This window comes from Charadrius vociferus, unplaced genomic scaffold (assembly GCF_000708025.1).
Source record: "Charadrius vociferus isolate BGI_N301 unplaced genomic scaffold, ASM70802v2 scaffold186, whole genome shotgun sequence".
NCBI lineage: Eukaryota > Metazoa > Chordata > Aves > Charadriiformes > Charadriidae > Charadrius > Charadrius vociferus.
Window position 1 is genome coordinate 1,368,122 of NW_009648793.1, and position 14,570 is coordinate 1,382,691.

At 35.9% G+C, this 14,570-nt stretch overlaps 1 protein-coding gene across 1 annotated transcript in view; it reads right to left on the reverse strand.

Annotated features, from left to right (window-relative positions):
* ARAP2 (ArfGAP with RhoGAP domain, ankyrin repeat and PH domain 2) overlaps positions 1 to 14,570 on the reverse strand; it is a 136,528-nt gene that overhangs the window by 19,848 nt on the left and 102,110 nt on the right. Inside the window, exons 24-26 of the mRNA XM_009886812.1 lie at positions 12,613 to 12,687; positions 11,393 to 11,510; positions 6,677 to 6,805 (exon numbers count right to left, since the gene is read on the reverse strand). Of these exons, the coding sequence (XP_009885114.1) occupies positions 6,677 to 6,805; positions 11,393 to 11,510; positions 12,613 to 12,687 (322 nt within the window). The remainder of the gene's footprint in view (positions 1 to 6,676; positions 6,806 to 11,392; positions 11,511 to 12,612; positions 12,688 to 14,570) is intronic.

Genomic DNA, 14,570 nt, shown 5'->3' on the forward strand with positions numbered 1-14,570 from the left:
CTTTTTATTAGCTTTTCCCAGCACATCCACTTTCAAATAGCAAAAACTTCTGACCACTGATTACAGTGATTACCATGCTGATATGACTCATGCATATAAACTCAAACCAAAACAGCACTTTAACAAAGTAAGGAACAACACATGAAAAGGAGTAATTCCTACTTGTGTCTTAAAAAGTCTTTATGAAAGAGCACAGAATTCAGCAGAATTCTGAAGTATTCTTTTCTCCTTGAGGTAACTCGTGCTGGCAGCAAACGGCCAGCGCGAAGAGACAGCAGCTAGGCAGGAGATGAACTCTTCTCCTCCATTCCAGTCAAGACCATTTCACCTTGAAGAGGAAGCCATGCTAACAGGGCTAATAATTCCTTTATCCTAAACCACTACAAGCCTACTACTTATGGCATATATTGGTTTTCACCACCTATTTTGTTTCGCTAAACATAGATACTCCCTGTAAGTCATTCACTTATTTAGGAAATACTGAATAAACTTGTTTCAGACTCCCAGGATGACACCACTAGTTTTTATAATATATTAATTTCAAGATAGTGAATAAAACCATGAGGTAAAAGGAATATGTGGGGCATGGGGAATAGCATCCTTACCGAACTACTCAATTGGCTTTTTTTCTCATTATAATTCCACTTAGGACTTAGAAGCATCTGATATCAAAACTCTGTTATTAAGAAGCAGCACACAATATAATCTCAAGAAGTAAGATTGTTTTTTGTTTGTTTTTTTTTTTAAAGAAGTCAACAATAAAAAGTAACATAAAACACATTTTCACTTAGTCAGGAAAGACAGGAAGAAAAAAAGACCAATTTTCATTGGTTGCATAGCAGTATTACACAGCCACAGCTAACTACACAAATAGTAATGTTTTGGAAGCAACGCTTGCTGTAATGTGTACTAACCAATATTATGTATTTTTGTCAATCTTCATACATTCTGCTAAATGAGCAGTCAATATCATCTAGTACTGCACAACATTAACAAAGCAATTATGAGAGGTGACAAGGGAGAATTAAGAATTTGCATGAAGCATCACTAATGACTATAAAATACAGCGTCTAATACAAATATATTGCACGGTACTGTTTGGAACTACCTATATTTCAGTATTTATGGGTTTTGTTGTTCTTTTAAAGAACCTGTAGACAGTTATTGCACGCATGACTATTTAGGAAGAGCCGCAACATTTCAGTAGTGAAAAATATATTAATGGATCAGATGCATGGTTGTGCATGCACAAAAAGTATGAATGATATCCAGTCTCAAACGTCCAGTTATGCAAATACACTGAAGTGCATACAAAAACCACAGTTAGGTTATATGTCAAAACTGAGTCAGATTCTACTATCTTTTGTATGATGTAGAGAGCTTTAGGACTAACTTTAAAAGCTGTATCTCAATCCCATCTTTCATACTGGCTGAAAAACAGATGTTTAAAGAGTTGGAATTAAATTCTTCCTCCTCCTAACACTAATTATTTGAAAAAAAATGATAACTAAAGATTGTGAATCTAATTCCCTCTTGCTTTATATCTTAGTAGAAACTGAAGTCATGAAAAACATTTAAAAATATAATGCAAATTAAAGAGATAATAAACTACTTTGATTTCATCAAATGAAACCAACTACATTCAAATCAGCATGCTTGCCATAAAAGGAAAATCTCAAAAGAAAAATCTCCCAGTATTTTCATTAGAGTTTAATATAGTCTAAAGCCAGAATCAATACATTTCAACAATGAAAATCAGAAGTTACTTGGATTGCCTCAGTTATAAGTGCAAATATACACACAGAGTTAAAATAGTGCTAACATAATCCCTCTTTGCCAATAAGAATATTTATTTCATGTTCAGAGTAGAAGATGAATCTTTATCCACATAATCAAAAGATTTACCAAATGAGAGTAGCAGGATATTTCCACGTCTATACCAAACTGGAAGATTTTAGATTTCTGCACGTAGCTCTCAACACAACAAAAACTCATTCTAAACTTCACAGCATTCCCACCACAGCAAATCAAACACTTGATACTTACAAAGATCTTAGAAAAGCCTGAAGGAGGAAAAATAATAATCCTCTACATTGATGATATTCTACATTCTTTAGAAGCCAGTATTTCATAAAGTAAATCTAAAGTAATTGGGATGTGTCCTAATCAGACTGATTTTTCAGATACAAACTTTATAAAACATGCAAAACTTTCTAGAACTTTGCAAGTACTAGGAACTACATGCACTCAATCCATTCAGGTTTGATCCACCTATGGTTTAGAAGTCTGCGGTTCAAAGAATATCTCTGAATAATAGCCCCTGTTCTCAGAAATCAATATGTCCCACTCAAATTACACAACTCTTTACTGGTAAAATTTCAAGGAGCTATATACACACACTTTATAGTGAAGCTGTTCTCTCATTTTTCAAACAAATAAAAATTTAATGTGCAAAATTTTCAGGTAAGGAGAAGAAAAAGAGTCTTGAAATAGAACTAAGCTTTACTGAGTACCTCTTATACCAAAATATAATGCACACCTTGCCCTTCTGAACAGCACTTGAAAGAGTGCTCCTGCAACAAGCACGAAAGGCTATGGAATATATTGTCAAGAGAGAATAACTAAAGATCTGGAGGAAAGTGGAAAACTCACCACATATTTACTGAAACATACCAATACAAATAAACTAAAACTTTTCTCCTTGAAAAAGAAAGTTGATTTCTAGACAAGAGAAAATATACATCTAGACCTCAATACAATGTTTGATATTGCACGACATGAGAAATCAATGCAAATGGACAAAATGAGAATGAGCATAATTATCAAAAAGGAGAATGTATTATGTATAAGAAACACGGGAAAGAGAAGACAATGATAAGTTGCCAAAATGAAATGAGGCTAATAGAGTTGTTCCTTTAGGCTCACTACTGAACCAACATTATTTCAAACATCATTAAAGTCTCTGGAAGAAAAAAGGAGAAAAGTGCTGATGACACAAAGCTCTGAGGTAACATTAACAGAAAACAAGGTCAGGAATGTTGTAATTTAGTCTGTTAGTTTCTAACATAAATCAGAGAACCAAGGGAAATTCATGGAATTCATTTATAAACATAACTTAAGATATGATCACAACCCTATTAATTTTACTGCAAAGGAGGAAGACATCCATCCACCCAGTTGTCCATTCGTATGGGCTGAACCCACTGTTAAAAAACATACTTAAAATAGTAGTGGTTGCACATCTGGCCTCAGCCCTACTACTCAGCAAGGAGGAATTATCCACATAAAGAATGTAAAAGACTGAAAAGATTGAGGTCTTCCCTTCTTCCTTCAAGCCAGAAGTTATTTCTTGTGCACTTGAGATGCAGAGCCCCAGCATAACCACAACTGCCTCGTCCTCTAGACACCGGGAGCATCCCTTTCCCAATGACCTCGTCCTGTATCTTTTCTCACTCTGACGCTATCTAGTGATGGAAGACAATGTTTATCTAAAAAACCTACATTTTTTTGTCCTGAAATAGCTGCTTATTTGTTTAAACAGTGTGTACAGATGCAAGATTAGAAATAGAAACAATAAACATGTAGATTCCTGCAACTACAAAACGTAGATGAATGGTGCAAACTTGCTATATGTCTTTGCCTACACTTAATATATACACTGTTTTGCTGAAGCTAGTGAACTTGCTTCTCAGCATTGCTAACGTTTCAGAGTAAATTTACAGGCTAGAAGTAGACTCAAAATTACTTCAGAAGAGTGTTTATTGTAAACATTATTTTATACCAAGACCCAGTTAGAAAAACATTTTAGATATTAAAGTATGTTCACCGTGTTAAAGTTCTTGAGAATGGAATTGCCATTTTAAGGAAAAGATTTTGTAATACACAAGATTACTCTGCCATGCAATTGCAGAGATCAACACTGTAAGTCTGCAATATGGCAGAGATTTTTCCCTTAAAGCCACTAAGAAAACCAAAATACCTTATTAAATTAAAAATTAAAAAACCTTCTACGAAGGGCTTACAGCGGCAGTGGACAAGGTAAGATCAACTGATGTCATCTACCTGGACTTGTGCAAAGCATTTGACACCGTCCCACACGATATCCTGGTCTCTAAATTGGAGAGACATGGATTTGACAAATGGACCACTGGGTGGATAAAGAACTGGCTGGACGGTTGCAGTCAAAGAGTTGCAGCCAATGGCTCGATGTCCAAGTGGAGAGAAGTAACGAGTGGCATTCCTCAGGGGTCGGTACTGGGACCTGTACTGTTTTTGTCGTGGACATGGACAGTGGGGTCAAGCGCACCCTCAGCAAGTTTGCCGATGATACCAAGCTGTTTGGTGAGGTAGACACGCTGGAGGGGAGGGATGCCATCCAGAGGAACCTGGACAGGCTGGAGAGGTGGGCCCAAGCCAACCTCATGCAGTTCAACAAGGCCAAGGGCAAGGTCCTACATCTGGGTCGGGGCAATACCAAGCACAAACACAGGCTCAGCGATGAATGGCTGGAGAGCAGCCCTGAGGAGAAGGACCTGGGTGTGCTGATTGATCAGAACCTCAGCATGAACCAGCAATGTGCAATCACAGCCCAGAAGGCCAACCACATCCTGGGCTTCATCAAAAGAACTGTGGCCAGCAGGTCAAAGGAGGTGATCCTGCCCCTCTACTCCACCCTTGTGAGACCCTACCTGGAGTACTGCATCCAGCTCTGGAGTCCCCAACATAAGAAGGACATGGACCTGCTGGAGTGTGTCCAGAGGAGGGCCACAAGGATGATCCGAGGGCTGGAGCACCTCTCCTGTGAGGAGAGGCTGAGAGAGTTGGGGCTGTTCAGCCTGGAGAAGAGGAGGCTCCGGGGAGACCTTATTGCGGCCTTCCAGTACCTAAAGGGGGCCTACAGGAGAGCTGGGGAAGGACTTTTTACTAGGGCATGTAGTACACAGGACAAGGGGGAATGGCTTTAAACTGGAAGAGGGCAGGTTTAGATTAAACATGAGGAAGAAGTTTTTCACTTTGAGGGTTGTAAGGCACTGGCACAGGTTGCCCAGAGAGGTTGTTGAGGCCCCTTCCCTGAAGGTGTTCAAGGCCAGACTGGACGTGGCCTTGGGCAACCTGGTCTAGTGGGAGGTGTCCCCGTCTATGGCAAGGGGGTTGGAACTCAATGATCTTCAAGGTCCTTTCCAACCTAAATCATTCTATGATTCTATGAAATAAGATTTTAATTATTTTAACACCAAAAAAAGAGCCAGTAAATGTAAACATTCAGTCAAAAGTCAGTGTGCCTAGACTAAGGTCAAACTGAATAGAATTGATGCAAACAATTACTGTGAGGGGTTAGGACAACAAATGGATGTTGAAATTAGGAGAAAAGAAGGAGGGCACATGGCAAATCTCCCCTTTAAATAGTACTACATTGTATATTGATGCTAGTCTAATGCTTACGTGTTTCTCAGAGTAGTGATTCACACAGTCTTTATGACCCATTCCCTTTTCTGATTATACCTCAACATACACTGAGTGAGGTGATGGGAGTTCATATATCAAGCTTTTAATGAAGCAGGCCATTCCTCTCTATCCACTATCTGCTATGACAAGTTTAGAGACAGTGAAACTCAAACACAAAAGTTGTGAATAGCACACTTGTTAAGTTTGGTTGATATTTGTGGAATATGCTTTTACAGGAATAAAGGATGATGAGAGAAGGGTATTACTTTCAAAAGAAAAAGCATAATAGCATAACTTTTACTTCTTGAAATCAAGAGAGAAGAAATAGATAGATGGATAGATTAATACCTCTGTGTATGGGGAAGAGAGGAAAAGAAAAGACGACATATTTGAGTAAGTCACTAGATAAAATCACATGGGCATTAAACCAAGCATCATGTGTCACCATTGCATGTTTTACAGTGACAGCATACAGGATTTCAACTGCTTGAAAACAGGACAGTAATTTGGGGACGTTTACCTTCTGAACTCCTGATTCCCTCAAAGCAAATGCTACTTATTATTACACAGGAGACTTAAATCCAGGTATTACGTAAAAAAACCAAAACACGACTAGGGCAGCTTGTAAATCATATTTTTCCACTATATAATTGACCTATATTTCCTTTCAAGTGTCAGGTCTAAATTCCCCACATTTTTTAAAGGCCCCATACTCTCCAAGTCATTCAGTTGCTTTAGTATGTCGTTCAAATTAGCTTTGTAGTTTGGAGGCATCGGAATATATAATAGAAATTATGATTACTATACAACATACTTACATAATTATGTGCTCCATATACAATGTAATCATTATATATAAAAGATATACATATATATAGTCCACAGAGAGAGAGTATAGTACAGTATATATGAGGACAGACTGTGCAGAACTGTACTGCAGATAAAAAAGCAGTCTCAAGCTTCACAGCAAAAGTTCACAAACTGAACTGAATACAGAGTTTCTGTATACTTTTATGTTCAAATGGAAGAGCTTACAGTTTGTAGAAACAGGAACATCCAGAATTTCTATGTTTTAAAAGGAATTCAGTGCAACTCTCAATAAATCAGTAACTTTTATAAAGTGGTAGTAATTCAGATGCTCTGGGACACTTTGCCCTGGTGAAAGAGCTATAAAAGAATTGCCATCCTCATGTCCCCACATAAAATATCTAAGTTTTAAAAAGATACGTACCACTGTAGAGTTTTATCATGTCTGCTGTTAGAAATCTCTTTATTATCAGATATGCAGTGCCAGGCTCTGGTAGTGAACTCCAGTGAAGAACTTGCTCTAGTACATTCTCTGTATAATGCAGAGGACGTTCTGAAAAGTGCCAGAGGAAAAAAACAAACAAACAAACAATGTTGAAATAAAAAAGCCACCAAGATTGGAGGCCCTTAGAAGTTACACTGTCTCATCCACTTTGAGCTATAGAAGAAAAACACTGCTTTCAAAATACGACAATTAGGCATTTCATTGACTTTCTGCAGCAACACTTTTGTTGGCAGGGTCTGCACAGGTAATGAATATCAAATTAAACAAGCAGTAGTCAAATGTTCAGCGACTCTTTTGTATTTAGTTATGAATATTTTCTCACGTAAAGACACTAAAACACTGCTTTCAAACAAAATGCAAAAGTTAGGAAGTACCCCAGGGCATACCTAGTTCTCAAACAGAACTGAGACCCGCAGCTATACTGGGCCTCCTTGGCCTAGGCTCAATACAAATTTGAATCACCATAGCTACCGATTCTCTGCAATCGAAACCCAAGGAATTTGGAGCTGTTAAAGTGAAAAAAAACTAAACTGGTATAGATTATGTTGTCTGTTAGTGATCAAAGCAGACTAAGACAGAGTCTTGGTTTTATTACGTTGCTTTTACTAGAAGGGAAGAGTATATGGTCTTACTAAGGTCTTCTCCCTCTTGCTGTGGTTGGGGAATTTCCAGACTTGCTCTTTTATATTCCAACCTCATACAAAGTGTACAGCAAAATTAAAATACCAGTAGATGGAGGCATGTCTAGACTGTATGTGTGCACTTCAACACTTCTGTTGCTCAAACATGCATTTGTTGATAGGTATCATCCACCTTAAAAGAGAAACTCTGAGACCCTTTCCCAGTATGGAAAAACCACAGTGGTAAGAAAGTCTACCCAGTACTCCATACAAACCCCAGTTCAAACACCAAATGAAAGTAGGAAAGATCTTGCAATTAGTTTCTAAATCTGCATTACCGGATCCAGCAGAAATCTGAGTGTGACATGTACTGCAACACAGCCTGAGGTATTATACAAGGCAACACTGCCATGGATGGAGGGAGACCATACAGTTCCCTTCTCTCTTAATCTTTCCTCCATGCACACACGCACGCGCCCCCCGAAGGCTTTCAGGTGCTCAGCAGTAAGCACCTACTATAATTCATGAAAGCACAAAAACCGGAACAATGGCATTGAGGGCTCAACTCAGCGCAGTGGATCCAACTGTCATTTCTTCTCCAAAGGGAGATTTTGCCAAAAGTTCCAAGTTCCCACTTGCATACCAACTTATGCGGGTCAGGCGTTGAGAAGAGCTGGGTACAGCGCCTGGAAAGTCACACCTGTGTCACATTGCCACGTGGGGCCAGGCAGTCTAGTCCCATGTCTCTTGAGTACTGAAGGGAAAAAGTATGCTGCCATAATCTCATTTTTCATTTCTGCTAGGGTAGATGAATATGAAATGTCAACAGCTGCTTTGGGACTGTCCAGCACTACACTCCAGCAGAACATATTTTCCTGAACACCTGAACACCAGAGCTCCAGAAAGCGGCAGCCACAAATAACAGACTTAAGTGACAGAAAAAACTACTGCTGTTTTAGAATGCAAAAAACCTCCCTTACTGTAGATGTGTTATACCACTTTAATATAAGTTTTTATTATTCAGACATGACAACAAAGCAGCCTAACAAAAAATACCATTCTGTAGACAGCAACTCAATCCGTACTTTATAACACCATTTCTTCCGGCCCTTTTGTTATAAGTGGTCAAACTTTTAAAATTTCTTTTCAACTTTTGGGAAAATGCAGACTCTGGGGTGATAAAGTTAAAATGATTGTTGCCTTTGTACACGAGAGAAAAATCCATTTTAAGGAGAACAACTTCACAAACCAACGGCAGGAAACACGGGCAAATCACCACATCTTCCTAGAACACCAGCACTCCCAGAGTAAACACCTACTGTTTTATTTATAGTTACATATAAGACCATCTGTCATCACGGATTACACGGTACATAAATCATCATGCTGAAATGCATTAGCTATTTTACTGGCAACACACCTCATTTACAAACTATCCATCAAGCACAAATTACTGCAAAAATATATACACCCTATTTTGTAAAAGCATATGGTATTGAACATTCGGCATTAGGTTAGATAAAATTATCAATTATGTCAACTTTTCTATATGCAAATAATTTAGTTGATTTTTAATATTGCAGTTTTAGTATTCTGAACAGGAAGCAGTCAATACACACATGCAATTACCCTTTTACTTAGGTCATCATATGCTGGTAAATATCCAAAACTAGTCATTTTCACCTTAAACAACATGAAGTATCAGGAGAAAATTACATTTAGAAAATATAAGATTCTAATTTTCTTGCCTTCTCAGGGTTCGTTTTCAGGGCAATATATCTTGAAAAGTAAAATAACTCTCATAAAACTTCAGGATTGAGTATGACAAGCTGAACACCGCCATGCACTGGACAGGTACCAGACCATGGCAGGAAGACAAGCAGAAAATCCATTTCTGTCAGAAAGACACTGGGATCATTAATGTTTGAAACAACCAAGCAAATTTTGCTTCTGTCATGACGGGTCAGAATCTCTACTTATTTGTACGTGCCTTAGATTACGTAATGTTCAACGATGTTTGCTCAATGATGCTAGTAAGATCAACTTACAGCAGCAAAGACTCAAGTAATTTTTTAGTTCTTTAGTGTCACATTTGGACCAAAGACTGCACAGGACTATTTTTCTCTGTTGTTTTCTCCATGTTTCAGCCTTTTGAAAATCTGCTAGATTCAGCCATAGCACCACAGGAGTCTTCCTGAGCAAGTGCCTCTTACTACATGCATTAATTTTAATTTTCAACGTTATTAATTCTGTTCGCCTGTTCTAATGCATAGATTCTTCCAGAAAGGGCTCCATGGAGTAAATATTTCATCAACACAGTCTCTACTGATTGGAGCCAGGTGCTGAATTAGGACTTTATTTAGTTTGCTTTTTGCTTGTTTATTTTGGTTTTAAAATACTGGTATGCCATTTCTATTTTGCATTGTAAACTCTTGTTTCAATGGGATACACTCTAATCCCTTGCCGTTATTTATTGTGCTATAAAGGGTCTGTAGCATTTCACTCTAAGCTTAATTTTGCTGATATTTGACAGTCATTAGCTCAGACAACATTTCTAGACCACACTAAAATACTAGTTGTTGCACCCAAATACTTCAAGAAGTTGCTGTGGGGTCTATCTTTTGTATTTGCTTTTACATACTTTTACGTTTACTTGGCCATACCTAGTTTAGTTTTCATTTGCCTGTAAGTGTTATATATCAAGTTTAAGAAAATAAAATTCCCTCTTCAAATTTTTCCATTACTCAGTCAAGAGAAACAGGATTTCTAGATTACTTCTAGGAGTTATCAGGACTCTTATAAAGATAATAGATGCTAGCATTCTTTGTCAGTTGACACCTGCATCTATGAATCTGGAAATGAACTCTATGTTACAACTCTACACAGCATCACCAGAAGACTGCAAGATGCAAAGAGGGATCAGGATCATTTATTTTATGATAAAAGGGAGAATGCACTTCCGTTCTCTCTATTGATACTGCCAAGGTCAAGACTGAGCATATCAGGAGTATTAGTAAATCTGAAGACATTATTGTAAGCACATCTGAAAATCAAGTGCAACAAAACTATTCAAACAATTCTGGAACATTTAGTAACATTAGTTTTCCCCATATTTTTATATTTTTTTTTTCTTAACTTGAAAATGGGTATCTTCACTACAGAAATAAACTAGTACACTTCTGTAACATGAAAATAAGAGCAGCAACTTACTATGAATCGCAAACAGACATTGCTTTTTACTAAAAGCGTATTTCTGTCCCCCATGTATTCTTCAAAAATCAGGTGACATTAGCGAATATTCATCAAAATACAATGTTTTAATTAAAAATAAATCTCTACTACTTAAAGTATCTCTAATAGTAAAGTGCAAGCTCCAACACGCATAAAACACTCCCAATATTAAAACCTCTTTACAGTTCATGAATATTGTGACCATGTGACATTTGCTCTTGTTAGCAGCAGAACCGTATTTAAAACAAACGTTTCGAGATTCTCCTAGATACACCATAAAGCCATTTGCCATAAGCACAGGATTGCACACTTTATGCCTCCTTTTTCATCTACACAGATAAAATAATTCACTAAATAATAAAAAATATTCTTTCCCCTAAGTATTGCTAGTATCTTCTCAATTCATTTTCTGAAAAACATTATTCCTTATAAAATCAACTGTTGACATTCTAATAAAAATAAGTTTCTTCTCTGAGACTTCCTGGTAAGACCTACTTTTCTATAGCTGATGACTAATGAACTGCAAAGCAGAGTAATATAAGAACATTTTTTCAGCCCCCGATTTATAAGCATTTTAAAACAATTCATCACATTATTTCTGTTAAAGTGTAGAAAGAAATCATGCAGATGCCCCATTAACCAAATCTAAAACAATGGCATGAAGCCCAATTTTTGTTTTGTTTCTATGAACTTTTCAGTAACTCTAAGCTTTTGATTATGTTAAGTATTGAAAAATAAAACTAATAACATATGAAGAACATGCACAAATTTAAGTGTCACTAACCTAGTTCTCCATTTTCAAGTACTTCAAAAGTAGCCCAGATATCATCTTTATTGGGAATAATGTTTTTGATTCCTAAAACATCATTAGTTAATTCTTCTGCTTCCATCAAAGGTGATACCTGTAATACAATGAGTCCGTTTATAATATATTATAACTACTGATTTCTGATTTATTTTTTTAAAATCTTCCTCCCTGCAATTGACTTAAAAAAAAAAAAAAGAGCATATATACTGAGTTGGAAACCCATAAATTATTTGTCAGACTCCAGCATGCTTTCCTTATTTTGTCCCATGAAATCAAAGTTGTAGTTTTTAGCTGACTGATAACTTGGTAAATTGAAACTCCTTTTTGCTATCCTTGAAAAATTAGGAAAAAAAGCAGCCTTGGTATGTTTTCTTGGGTATGGGAAAGTAATTTTACAACAGTATAATTTTTTTTTTCTCTTAGTGATGCATATTCCCATTGTTATTCCTATTAAAAAAGCATGTCTAATATGCATGTATGTATGTATCTATGTGTACCACATACATGTACAAACACAAGTATTTGAGTCATATGCTGAACAAAAAAAAAGGAAACAAAGAGAGGTATAGCATTAAAAAAAAAAAAGAAAAAGCATTGCCTTAAGTTTTCTACTTCTCTCTTAACAGTATCTATCTTTTTGTCATTACAGAAATGACTTTTTTTTTCCTCAGCATCCAAACAATCGAGAATTACTACACCGAGACGAGTGTGTTTAAAATGCACTATCAGATACAAGGCTGAAAAAATCTCAATTGTAGTAAGTAACAATCTTTGGTTTCTTAGCACTCAAGGAAAGCAGATAGCCACAGTGAAAAGAAAAGTCAGGAGGAAGGCCATTTAAATGGCCCTATACTATTGAATAAAACCAGCATTCACTGTGTACTTGTTAATGTCCTTGTGTGTTGCACCTCTAGAGCTGCAGGAATTTATACCACTGTATCCTGCAGTAAAATTTAAGGAGAACATCTCCCTTTTAAAATTTTAACATAACATTCTCCTTAAAAATACATAATAATCAGTCTTTACAAAATTTAGGTAACACAGCAAATTTAAAAGAAGAATATTTAAAATAATAGCAATAGATATAAATTCATACTTCCATTATGTAATTATATAAAAACATGTATGAAAATAAATTTGGTACACGTCATGTGAAAGTGCTTAGTAAAAACACTGTATCACTTTTGTACACTAACCCTGATTATAATACTACAGTCTGGCTCCTTTCTTTCCACGTAAACTTCAATAAGTAAATCTCCAGCCTGGGAAACCTAAAATAAAACAAACAAAAACAAATTAGACTGTCTTTAAAAGCATATTTAAAATATTTTTAATAGGGATAGTACAATTATTATCCAGTAGATGTGCTAGAACCTACTGAACTCAACCTTTTTTTTCCACCCACTTATCTACAAAAGAAGTCCAAATGTTGACTCTAATGGGAAAACCTGCACTACGTTCACTTTTATTTGAGTAGTGTAAGGAAAAAAAACCCCTACCCACAGATTCAGGAGGAAAATCCAAACCCTGACTAAATCCAACAGAATCATATCAAACAAAATGAACACACTTTACAAATATACATTCAACAGCAGGAAAACTAGGGGGACATGAATTAAGTGGAAATTTTAAGGTACATTTAAGACTGCAAAGTCTAAGACATGTGTGTACCTTAGTATCCTAAACTGCCAGAACCATAACTCTGATTTAGAGGTTAGCCAGGCTCACTTCAGAGCCAAAATAGATCAATAGATTTTAAAACCATGAAAAAGGACAGGACAGGAACACCCGACTAAAATGAGTTTGTTAAAAATGAGAGGAAAAATTACAAATAACAGAATATTTCAGTGATACAGACGTTTACACATATCCAGATAATCAAAATTCATTACTACAAAGACTACACTTATGATTATTAATCACAATGAAAACTTGTCACTCTATGTTTAAAAGAGGAATCAAAACAAATGCTCTTAATATCAACTTCTTCAATACAAACATCTTCAAATTTGTTGAACAGATATCTAAATTTTATGTACAATGCTAACATGTGGGATAATTAAATGATAAAGCAAATATATTACATAACGTATAATAGTTTAATATACTTAATACCAACAAACATAATTTAAGAACGTCTAACAATATGAAACTTACAAAGAAATTAGAAAGTCCATAAATCCAACATTTTATGATCAAGGAGAAAAATCTGATTCATGAAAACGAATTTAGTATTTTCCATCATTAGTAGGTTTGCTAATCTACAGCAATAAAATTATCTTCATGGATGAGAAATGCCTTTACTTTTCTACAGTTAAAAATGTTTCAGGTTTTGCCTGCTCTACTTCCCTTGCAGCATAGCCATAAGCATCTTCAGAAAATTGTAATTGTACAGAAAATATTTTCTAAAACTCATCATGGTGATGATCAGAGCATATGAAGGAAAAATAAGGTAGAAAACTGGATCTTTCAGGAGGTATACCCTTTTATTAATAAGCCACTATGAAGAATGAATGATCAAATTAACATTAAGAATAACAATTTGTGTCTTAATTTTGAGAACGGTATTCATAGTGATGTTATTTATGTATATATTACTACAAACAGAGGAAAAGGTTAAGAAAAGTAAAAAAAACAATCATATATAGAATAGGATATGGAGAAAACGATAGAAACAGGCGAGCTTTGGGATACATTTTGACTAATTTACAGAAGCTAAAACTACATTTCTAAAGAAAAATAAACGGCAGCGCTCAATTTTAAAGAATATTAACATTCTGAAAAGTGGTGACTTTAAAGTTAGTTTAGCCTCTGAGAATAGAAAACTAATGGAAACATTTGTGAGAAAAAAAAAACATTACAAAGCTACTTTGAAGAAAGCTGCTTAATTATAGTGGCACAGACTCCAAAAAGCTCATTTAGTTGTAAAATTTGCTTTTCAGATGATATTACAGAAAAACGTTGGAAATAAGAATGAAGCTGACATTTGATTTCCATTGGGCTCATGTAAACAACCGTATGGAGGGAAAATGTGATATAAATTACAGCAGCAAACAGAAACAGCTGGCATAAGTATATGGTGGACAGAAAATGAAGAGTGGCTAATGAAGTGCCACCTGGAACAGAACGTCAGTGACATTTCAGACATGAGAAA